This window comes from Otolemur garnettii, unplaced genomic scaffold (assembly GCF_000181295.1).
Source record: "Otolemur garnettii isolate 467f Iridium unplaced genomic scaffold, OtoGar3 scaffold00195, whole genome shotgun sequence".
NCBI lineage: Eukaryota > Metazoa > Chordata > Mammalia > Primates > Galagidae > Otolemur > Otolemur garnettii.
In genome coordinates, this window is record NW_003852590.1 from 2,288,860 (window position 1) to 2,300,824 (window position 11,965).

At 39.5% G+C, this 11,965-nt stretch overlaps 2 protein-coding genes across 2 annotated transcripts in view; both read left to right on the forward strand.

Annotated features, from left to right (window-relative positions):
* The first annotated feature begins 6,100 nt into the window (after positions 1–6,100).
* LOC111721874 (ASNSD1 upstream open reading frame protein) lies at positions 6,101–10,500 on the forward strand. The gene is made up of 4 exons (XM_023507628.1): positions 6,101–6,240; positions 8,086–8,139; positions 9,421–9,496; positions 10,140–10,500. The coding sequence occupies exons 1-4, from the start codon at positions 6,151–6,153 to the stop codon at positions 10,208–10,210; spliced, it is 291 nt and encodes a 96-aa protein (XP_023363396.1). The 5' UTR covers positions 6,101–6,150; the 3' UTR covers positions 10,211–10,500.
* Positions 6,113–11,965, forward strand: part of ASNSD1 (asparagine synthetase domain containing 1) — an 8,279-nt gene continuing 2,426 nt past the window's right edge. Inside the window, exons 1-4 of the mRNA XM_003801034.3 lie at positions 6,113–6,240; positions 8,086–8,139; positions 9,421–9,496; positions 10,140–11,695. Of these exons, the coding sequence (XP_003801082.2) occupies positions 10,232–11,695 (1,464 nt within the window). The 5' untranslated portion in view covers positions 6,113–6,240; positions 8,086–8,139; positions 9,421–9,496; positions 10,140–10,231. The remainder of the gene's footprint in view (positions 6,241–8,085; positions 8,140–9,420; positions 9,497–10,139; positions 11,696–11,965) is intronic.

Sequence of the window (11,965 nt, forward strand, 5' to 3'; positions counted from 1 at the left end):
TAGGAAAGCTATAACCCAATTTTAGCCCAAGAATACGGGGAAAGGGGATAGAGAGGGGAGGGGAGGGGGGAGGGTGGGGGGAGGGAGGGTGACTGCTGGGATCACGCCTACGATTTATCCTATAAGGGTACATGTGAGTCTTTCTAAATGTGGAATATAAATGTGTTAACACAGCAACTATGAGAATGACATGAAAGTTATGTTGGCCAATTGGATGAAAGTATTTCAAATTGTATGTGGAAACAACACACTGTACCCCATGATAGTATTAATGTACACAACTATGATTTAATAAAATAAAAATAAAAATAAAAAGAGACAGTGGAATGGACTTGCATGGTGTCTGGGTAATGGAGAGAAGAGAGGAGGTCTGAGATATATTTTACAAGTGGAATAATAGGACTCTGATAGATTGGATAAAAGGGAGAAGGAAAAAGGAAGAACTGAGATGACTCAAAGGGTATGACACATATAAGACAACATTTTGAACAAAGGTACCATTTACTGAACTCTGAAGACTGAAAGAGAAGTAGATTTTTGAGGGGATTAAATGAAATATTTAACATATTTGGAATAAGTTTACTGTAAGGATCAGCTTGAACTGCTGGGATTCAGACAGATTAAATGCCACAGAAGTGGATAAGGTCATCCAAGACCAGAGTGTGAGTTAAGAAAAGGGGAAAGCTTTGACTACGTCTGAATTAATTCCAACACTTAGAGACTGGATGGGAATAGTAAAAAAAAGTCTAATTTGACTAAGAAATCAAAGAAAGTATTATTAAGTAGGAGTTGTCATGACCATTTTTCAAAGGAGAAAACCTAGGTTTAAAGAGGTCCAGTAACTTGTCCAAGTTCACATAATAAGTAGGTCATACAGATATTCTATGCAAACCTAGGTCTTTGTGGTATCAAAGCTCTGCTTATTTCCTGTGTCATGTTTTCATATGTATTACTAATTCTAATACATATGAATTAGTAATTCTAAAATTACTGCTTTCCCATCCGCCAAATTAGGGCTGTATCTACTATGTCCTTCTATCAATATATACATTCCTCTCTCCCCCTAACCTACTGTATTCATGCTATGAGTTTAGTTTTTCTATTAAGAATACATCACTAGAATGCATAACTGCATGCCCTCAATATGAACATTTACAAATAAAAAAAAATAATTTCTTGTAGAGAAAATGAAAGACTTGACCTCTTATTCCTTTGCAGTATGGCCTCAAATGAGTCACTGAATTTCTCAGAGCTACAGATTCTTCCTCTATAAAACAAGCACAGGATTGATGAAGAGTGAATGAAATGGCACATGTTAAAATGCTTGTACTGGAAAGTGTTTCACAAGCAGCCATGATTATCGTTGTTATTAGTATTTTCATTCCAGGGTCCTTATGTGATGTTTCTACCAAGATCACTAAAGTTCTATTAATCTCAGAATTCATCTCCCTAAAATAGCATTATAACAAGTTAAAAAATACAAATGACTTTACTTACAATTAAAGAAGGTGTGTTAGGGCTTGGTGCCCGTAGCTCAGAGATTAGATCGCCAGCCACATACACTGGAGCTGGCAGTTTCAAATTAAGCCCAGGCCTGCCAAACAACAATGACAACCATAAGCAAAAAATAGCTGGATATCGTGGCAGGCGCCTGTAGTTCCAGCTACTTGGGAGGCTGAGGCAAGAGAATCACTTAAGCCCAAGAGTTGGAGGTTGCTGTGTGACATCACAGCACTCTACAGAGGGCGACATAGTGAGACTCCACCTCAAAAAAAAAAAAAAACCTTTTTAAAACTTAATGCTAACATTCAGAATGGAGGTAAAAAGTACCTTATCTATGAAAAGCTCTGGGGCAGCATCAGCCCCATATACCAAGGGTGGAGGGTTTGAACCCAGCCCCAGCCAAACTGCAACAAAAAAAATAGCCAGGCATTCTGGTAGGCACCTGTAGTCCCAGCTACTTAGGAGGCTGAGGCAAGAGAATCGCTTAAGCCCAGGAGTTGGAGGTTGCTGTGAGTTGTGACACCATGGCTCTCTACCAAGGGTGACAAAGTGAGAAATAGAAAAGCTTTTCTTTTTTTTTTTTTTTTGAGACAGAGCCTCAAGCTGTCCCCCTGGGTAGAGTGCCGTGGCATTACAGCTCACAGCAACCTCCAACTCCTGGGCTCAAGCGAGTCTCCTGCCTCTGCCTCCCAAGTAGCTGGGACCACAGGCGCCCGCCACAACGCCCAGCCATTTTTTGGTTGCAGCCGTCATTGTTGTTTGGCGGGTCCGGGCTGGGGATTCGAACCCGCCACCTTAGGTGTACCTGGCTGGCGCCCCAGCCGGTTGAGCCATAGGCGCTGAGCCAAAAGCTTTTCTAAAAATAGAAAAGCTCTGCCTTATAATAAAGGAATTCTATAAAGAAAAATGTCATCTGGGGTGGCGCCTGTGGCTGAAAGGAGTAGGGTGCCATCCCCATATGCCCGAGGTGGTAGGTTCAAACCCAGCCCTGGCCAAAAACTGCAAAAAAATAAAAATAAAAATAAAAAGAGAGAAAGAGAAAAACGTCATCTGAATATGTAAATAGCTATCGCTATATATCATTTAGATTTTATTTTTCCCTGTTGATTCACTCAGTTGGACGTATTTCTGCGTGTTTTTTAAAAATCTAAATTAAAAAATAAAAAATCTAAATTCAAATTTGGTTAAGAGGAAATTCCAAATCACTGTCTTCAGCTCCTCTGAAATTAAACATTTTCATAACTCTTTTATTTAACTGACTCGGTCATGTGCTGTGATTTAAATAAAGAAGAGGGTTGTGTTTGATTTTTCTTCTTCCATAATGTCCTTAGTCTTTCCTTTCTGTATTTTGGAAGAGTTTGTGTAGACTAAGTATGTCCTTAGTCTTTGGGAAAATAGGAGGACAGTGGCATCCATGTGGTAGACTTCTAGAAGAAGCAAAGATACTTTGCTCAATCTTTTTTACAGTTGTCAGACATGTAAAGCTGCATTGGGCATAGGCAGCTCATAAAACACCTTTCATTGGTGTCATTTGCAAGTCACACTGACCACTAGATTGTAAAACAGACTGTCTATCAACAGTAGTCTCCAAATCCAGCTGGCAGGAGAGCAGAGCTGGGACTAAGGTGAGGCACATTGGGTGCCTAGGTGGAAAATTCAAAGAGGCACTCACTGCAGGACCCTAAGAGTGAGTACATCTTCAAATTTCACACATTCTTGGCATGTCACTCGCTTCATCCTAATTCCCAGCCCTGCCTGCATAAGAGCCCTTGGCTACAGGAGCTGGAGGTGCCTCATACCCACATTCCACACCTGAAGCTAAGCTTGAAAACCAATCTTACCTTTGGTAGAAAGGATTTACTCATCTCTAGCCGGTGCTTGAACCCTCCTCCATTTCCCCAGCAAGAACAGGCCCAGCCTGGTGTGCTTTATTACTAGTGTAAAGTTTTTCATTTTCCCTCAACTCCAAAGATTCTGTGATAAGAACCCAGTAGTCTCTTTCCCAGATCCTGGATTCCTCTAGTAAACACAGGTACAGCATCTCAGGCCCTGTCACCTTCTGGCAGAATTCCTGGTACAAACCACCTCCTTATGGTACTACCTTCCCCTTGACTTTAGCTCCTTGGTCCTAGAACATACTCCTACTGTCACCCAGCACAATTCCGTAGCATTGCCTACTAGCTTAGACTTCCCTTCAGTCTGCCAGTTTAAGCTTCTTAAAAGAATCTGTGGTTCAATCTGTCTCCTTCCAAATGGTTCCCAGATTTTCCCCCTACTGCATCAGAGTTAGTAGAACCATCTAATCATTATTACAACCCAAAGTGCCTCCACATACTTTTGAAAGCATCAGCTAGGGAAACCCCTGGCCCTCTTGAGAATCACTGGAAGGGAAGACACATCTTCAGTAAGAAACATGACACTCATTTAAGAGCCTGGTTCTTTCCAGCCCATCAGTTCAGAAACTTTATGTCAAAATCATCTGGAAGAATTTCTGATCTATCTATTTAACAAACACTTATATCGAGGTTACCATGTGCCTAAAACTGTTAATGAACACTTGGCAAATATTACAACAACTCATTTCATCTTCATAATAGAATTAATTAATGCCTCCAGAAGTAGGAAAATATTTTACATTCAGGCAGTGAGATATAAAGCCCGTGTTAAATTATAGACATAGACACATAGACAGGTTATAGCTTCAGTTTTACAACCTCAATCACAGATCAAAGTAAACACAGATAATGCTTTACAAGTTCTTTAGGTTAAAAGCAATAAAGTAAACAGAAACACAAAATCTCTCCAGCCAGATCTCAAATAGCTGTTCTCCTTCTAAGTAGGAACAAAGTCTTAACTAATTTGAACTCACAAAAGACAAATAAAAAGACTAACAAACTGGATTCTCTGTCACCTCTTTATTTATTTTTTTTAATTTCACATTAATATGATGGTACGAAGGATTAGATTACATTGTTTTCATTTGTTACAGATCACTTTACAACCGCCAAGACATGGATTCAATCCAACTGCCCATCAACACATGAGTAGATTCATAGACTGGCATACGTATACCATGAAGTACTACTCAGCCATTAAAAAAAACACAACACTTTACATCTTTGATATTAACCTGGATGGAGTTGAAGAACATCCTCCTTAGTAAAGTATCACAAGAATAGGAAAGCAAGTACCCAATACACTCAATACTAATAATGTGAACAAACAGATAAACAACTACACCCCCACGCAGAGAAAAACAATTAATTCAAAGATAGAAAAGGAGGGAGGGGAACTGGCAAACTATCACCTAATGGGGACAGTTGAAGGGTACATAGAACACCCCCTGGGTGAAGGGCTCAACTACAACTTGGACTTTATCTTAAACAAACCTTTCTTCTAATAGAGACTACATGTCCAACATCCAACAGATATCACCAAATTGTTATGCTGTAATACCACATTCTCAATCATTCCTGCTGCATATATGGAATAACTTCAGAAATGAACAAATAAGAAATAAAACCAAAATCCTTTTAATTAATAAGAAAAGAGTATTTTACTCTACAAGTTGTTGGGCTTAGACAACTCATGTGAAGTATACATTTCTTTAGTCATACTGTCTGGCTTCATCACATGAGCTCCATCTCCATGGAGCCTTGAGATTTCTTAACATTAGTGTATAATTTTCACAAATATAAAATCAGATCTCTAGCATAAACATAAAATGAATTTCTCAAAATCTTATTCAACTCAACTAGTAGGAGAACTGGTAAAACCAATTAAACCAGTTAAAGGAGTGTTCGAGAAGATAAGCATATATTAATAAATAAATTCTAGGATAGAATTGCAATGTTATCTGCAAAACTGTTTGTTGTCTGGCAGAACAATAAATCATAAACTGTGGATGTATCTGGTCCATCAAATAGAAATTATTTGCATTAGCATTTATTTGTGCATGGGCAAACATGAACAAGTTAAACTTCGCCCCTACAGAACTGTAAGACAGCCAGCCAAAATAAGGTTAAACCCATAGCAGCACTGAAAGAATATTCAGTAATCTCTTTGCCTATTTCCAAGTTGTCACTGTTCCACAGAAATGAAATATTACAAATACTTCATGGGACATATAGGTACTAAAAAAAAATTCATCTGAAATTCATATTCAAAATCAAATAAAACTGTATTTGATGTGGGAACTCTAACCACAGTTCACAAAAACTTACCAAGTTACAGTTCTGTTGCCAACGCTGTATCTCTTAAATCCCTACCTCAGTTTCTCATCTTTGCCTAGGTAATAAATACTGAGATTTCTACTGAGCTACTATTCTTTGTATTTACCACTAGAGGGAGTGTGCACAAAATTTGTAATACGCTAGTCGAGAGGACGAGAAGAAACTACCAGTGCGTTTCTACATCTGATCCGCCAGGGGGCAGTGCAGGAACCGCTCAGATTTTGCAACCAGGCTGCTCACAAGCTCCCTAAGTAGTCGAATGCCCCAGCCGGACTGCGCAGGCGTCCAGCTGACCGCGCAGACGCTGTGGTAAAACTCGTGGTGGTGGGGGCGGGGAGTGCGCACACTCGTCGTCGACTGAGGAGCTGGGGGTCCGGCAGCGCTGACTAACCTGAATTTCCTGCGCTTGGTGGAGATGCCCAGTCGGGGAACGCGCCCGGAGGACAGCGCCGTGCTGATTCCCACCGACAACTCGACCCCACAGAAGGAGGACCTCTGCAGCAGGGTGAGTGTGGGAGGCGACGAGACCGGGCACCGCTTGACCCTGCAAATGGTCCGCCTGAGGCAACATGGCTGGCCCGACCCGGGCTCGGCTTTGACCTGCTGCTTTGCTCCTTTCCACTCATAGCGCTGGACAACCTCAGTTAATCCTGCCCATTCCTAAAAGTGTTGTGATAAGGGAAACCCTGAAATTGGCCCTCAGAGTAGGCGTCTGTGGCAGTGGGGTGAAGTTCGTGTTGGGTTTTTCTCCCTACTCTTCTTAGATTTTTAGAAATAACCGCCAACCCCAAATCTGTTCTGCCGCGGAAATTCTTAGTTTTCCGTGCCAGCCATCCGGGAGCCATTCTTGACATCTGTCACGAAGTGCTGTCTTTTCTACCTGTGAAGCGCATTTCAAATATGTCCCTGCGCGCACTCTTACCACCCCAAGCTCGCCGTCGGAGCACGCGACAGAGGCTTCCTAACCGGTCTTTCCTCATCGACCTGTTACCTCCTTCTAATCTTCTTGCCACTTTAGCTGAATCAATGGTCTTAAAATACACATCTGAATGTCACCCGCTACCAAAAGGGTGAAGACAGGGAACCGATATAATATAAATCTTAACTACCATAAACAACATTTTTAAATATGTGGGAGAGAATACCTTGCAGGTATTGCATGTCCTAAATTCTACCTGCTTTGGTTCTGTCCTAAACTTTGGTTCTGTGACATCTTGGGCAAATCGCTTTAATCTTTCCAAGTTTTAAGGAGGTTTTACACCTTGGAATTCAATGTTATCTAGTCCATTACCACAACTCTGGCAACTGGGGAGACAGAAACAGAAAGGTACACGCTCATGAGGATTGGAGGACTTGGAGAAGGGCTAAATTTTCACAATACACACAGCCCAATGGGATACACAACCATAGCAAGCCACTTAATTTACAAGTACTGATAGATAGCAGATCCCTGAGGTGTGAAGTAGCACAGAGATTATAAAACCTGCATTTAGAGACACTGGTGATACTATGTAATCAGTCATGTTCCTAAAATAACTACAGTTACTGAAAAGGGTTAAGCAGCAACTTGGTTTTCACTTAGTTGAGCCCTCACTTGCAAATAAAAAATGAAGCTTCCTTCAGCAGTACTAGAAGATACAAAGATACGAAAGTGACAGCTCTTACTGCCACAAATAGGATTTTAGTACTACTTCCTTGATCCAAATGACTGGCTGCACCATTGAATATATTAATCATGAAGAGGACTGGTAATTATGGGAGGGGGAAGTAGCTCACTCCTCATTCCCTTTGCTTTTTTTTTTTTTTTAAGGTAAAGCACAACTTAAAAGAGTTAATTGAAAGACTGCCATTATTTTTGGTGCATATTGTCTATTTTTAATAAGAGGTATAAAGTTTTAATTTAGTACCTGCACTCCTTGGCATGAATGCTGGGTACAAACACCAGACTCCTAGTGTGGGCTCAAGGGGTTCCCTAACTCTTTGGCAAGTCTAATCACTGTTTTCTTCTCCAACTTTACTTACACCATTGCATAGACTACTATCGAAAAGAATTCTGTATAGGCCAGGCCTGGTGAGAGGCCAAGGTGGGTGAGAGTGAACTGGTCTCTACTAAAAGTAGAAAAACTGAAGCAAGAAGATCTCTTGAGCCCAAGAGTTTGGGGTTGCTGTGAGCTATGTTAATGCCAGAACACTCTACCCAGGGTGACAGAGTGAGACTCTGTCTCAAAAAACTAAAAGAATCTGTCTATTCACAAACTGCCCCTTTGGACAATCAGTATACAACAATTTCTTGTCCAATCTTTCTAATTTTAAAACAAGCACTTAAAGGAGTTTTTCTTTATTTTAATAGATAAAAGAACAAAAAATTGTTGTGGATGAACTGTCTAACCTGAAGAAGAATAGGGTAAGTTATCAGAGGCCTTCTGGATAATCGATGGGAGGTTTGGTTATTTGTATTAACTGTATATATTAAAGTTATAAGACTTGTACTTTGGTGTCTTGGAGCTGCAGTCACTAATAATATTTTATACTTGAATTGTTCTTTTTCCTTTGGAAATAAATGAACTTTTAAATATATTGAGAAGAAACTTCCTTTAAATGAATCTGACCAATTGAAAAAGGAAGAATTATTTTCCCTCTCCCCCCAAAATTTTTACATAAATCCTCTAAATGCTTAATGTGGTTATTTAATGCCATTTCCATTAATGTATTCATAAACTGAGAATTGTGTAGCTATACTGTCAAAAATTACATTTTAAAGTTCAGGAAATTATTTTTAGTTCTTTAATTTTAAAGGTCATTTGATGACCAGGTGCTCATGCCTATAATTCTAGCATTCTCAGAGACTGAGGCAGGAGGATTGCTTGAGCTCAGGAGTTTGAGACCAACCTGAATAACAGCAAGACCCTGCCCTACTAAAAGTAGAAATACTAGCTGGGCACAGTGGCCTGTGCTTATATTCCCAGCTACTCTAGAGGCTTAGATGGGAGATTGCTTAAGCCCAGGAATTTGAGATTGTAGAGAACTATGATGACGCCATTGCATTTCAGTCGGGGCAAAAGAGTGAGACTCTATCTCAAAAAAAATCACTTGATATCTGGCAGGTTAGACATTTCTGATATTATTACTTACGGAATATTAGAAATTGGGGCACAATTAGTCTAAACTTTCTGGAGGGCAAACTGGCAGAATGTACCAATGCCTTAAAACTGTATAGTACTTTGACCTTGCAGTTCCATTTAGAGTAACTCATAAAGGAATCATGGAAGTCCATGAAAATGAAGTTATGGAAATACTCATCACAACATTGATTATTAAGAGTTGGTAACATCTGAAGTGTCTAAAATTTGAAAACTGAGCACATAAACTGTAATATGCTATGTATATGTTGTAAAAGAACACTTACTGATAAATAGTGTTTGCAATGTATTGCTTTTGTTTATTAATAAAACAAATGATAACCCTGTAAGCATCATAGGAGCCCTTTGAAAAAGGGTATTAGGATATAAACAGAGAAAATAGAGTTTGACAGCAGTGTCAACGGTAGCAATTTCTGAGTGATAGGACAATGGACGACTTTTATTTGTTAGTCTTTTTGTTTATCTGTATTTACTGAAGCATTGTACGAGTTTGACATCTGCTTTTTAGATCAAGTCTTGATACTGTCCCACGTTATGTTTTGCAGAAAGTGTACAAGCAGCAACAGAACAGCAACATATTCTTTCTTGCAGACCGAACAGAAATGCTTTCTCAAAGCAAAAGTAAGCAGGTTTTTTGTTTTCATGTTTGGGTGGGGCAGTGACAGTGGAGGTATGGGGTGTCAGATTCACACAGTGGTTTGGTTTTCTTCTAAAGAAGAGTCTACAGTTTAAAAAATATATATATGTATTTACATATTTACATACACATATATACATACATATACATATATACATATATATTTTGTAAGATATGTTAGAAAACAATTGTTACTAACACATGCTTTAGAGTTTCAGACAGATGTAAGTATGAAAAACCTTTACCACTTTTTTTTTTTTTTGCAGTTTTGGCTGGGGCTGGGTTTGAACCCACCACCTCCGGTATATGGGGCCGGCACCCTACTTGAGCCACAGGTGCCACCCAAAACCTTTACCACTTTTTACCTTTGTGACTTGGGGTGAAATACTCTGAGCCTTCATGGTCTTTGATGATTTAAATAAAATAGTACTTGCTCAGCACCTGGGCCAAAATAAGCACTCAGCAAACAGAAACTATTTTGTTATAAGTTAAACATTCTTAATTAGTTGCCCAGTCATTATTGGCAATAACACACTGCTTTTACTCATAGTTTGATTGTGGTAAATAGCCTATGAATTACTAATTAAAAGTCCAAGAACTTAATATTTCTCTCCCTCTCTGCCACAGACTTATTAGATGAACTGAAAAAAGAATACCAAGAAACAGAAAACTCAGAGAAGAGCAAAATCAAGAAATAGTCAACTTGACATCACATAACCATGTGTGGCATTTGTTGTTCTGTAAGCTTCTCTGCTGAGAATTTCAGTAAAGAGTTAAAGGAGGATTTACTGTATAATCTTATGCGACGGGGACCCAATATTAGTAAACAGCTGTCAAAGTCTGATGGTAGCTACCAGTGTTTATTTTCTGGTCACGTACTTCACTTGAGAGGTGTTTTGACTGCCCAGCCTCTGGAAGATGAAAGAGGCAATGTGTTCCTGTGGAATGGAGAAGTCTTCAGTGGAATAAAGGTTGAAGCTGAAGAGAATGATACTCAAATTATGTTTAATTATCTTTCCTCTTGTGAGGATGAATCTGATATTTTGTCACTCTTCTCAAAAGTTCAAGGTCCTTGGTCTTTTATATATTATCAAGCATCTAGTCATTATTTATGGTTTGGTAGGGATTTTTTTGGTCGCCGCAGCTTGCTTTGGCATTTTAGTAATTTGGGTAAGAGTTTCTGCCTCTCTTCAGTTGGTACCCAAACATCTGGAGTGGCAAATGAGTGGCAAGAAATTCCAGCATCTGGAGTTTTCAGAATTGATCTTAAGTCTACTACCATAACCAGATGTGTAGTTTTAAAATTGTATCCTTGGAAATATATTTCTAGGGAGAATATCGTTGAAGAATGTGTTAATAGCCTGACTCAGATTTCAGCAGACTTACCAGCATTTGTATCAGTGGTACTAAATGAAGCCAAACTATTCCTTGAAAAGCCCGTTGTTCCTTTAAATATGTTGTTGCCACAAGCTCCATTAGAGACTCACTGCAGCAGTAATGCCAGCATCCCACCCACAAGAGAGACCCTTCAGGCCTTTCTTGCTGATGGACATACAAAGGAAGTAGTTCAGCAGTTCATTCATGTCCTAAGTGTTGCAGTCAAAAGACGTATCTTGTATTTACCAAGGGACGAAAACCTGGCACCAAATGAAGTTTTGAAAATGTGTGAAAGGAAAGCCAATGTTGCAATCCTGTTTTCTGGGGGCATTGACTCCATGGTTATTGCGGCCCTTGCTGACTGTCATATTCCTTTAGATGAACCAATTGATCTTCTTAATGTAGCTTTCATGACTGAAAAAAAGACAATACCAACTAACTGTAACAAAAAAAGGAGTAAACAGAAAAATCACCATGAAATACCTTCTGAAGATTTCACTAAAAATGTTGCTGCCACTGATGATGACAGTCCTTATAAACAATTCAGTGTACCAGATCGAATCACAGGAAGAGCAGGACTAAAGGAACTACAAGTGATTAACCCTTCCCGAATTTGGAATTTTGTTGAAATTAATGTTTCTCTGGAAGAACTGCAGGAATTAAGAAGAACGCAAATATGTCACTTAATTCGGCCCTTGGACACAGTTTTGGATGATAGCATTGGCTGTGCAGTCTGGTTTGCTTCTAGAGGAATTGGTTGGTTAGTGACCCAGGATAAAGTAAAATCGTATCAGAGCAGTGCAAAGGTATGGCACAGTGTTTCTGCTTAGAAGAATGTCTGAGACCTAATTTTGACTGGTAAAGCTTTCAGCAGTTAGGTTACAAGAATGCAGTATATTTTAGTTGCATTTAACCTATACTAAGGCCAGGTGCGGTGCTCACACCTATAATCCTAGCACTGTAAGAGGCTGAGGCAGGTGGATCACTTGAGCTCTGAAGTTCAGAGGCCAACCAATCTAAGCAAGAGCTAGACCCTGTCTCTAAAAATAGCTGAGCATTGGCACCATAGCACTCTA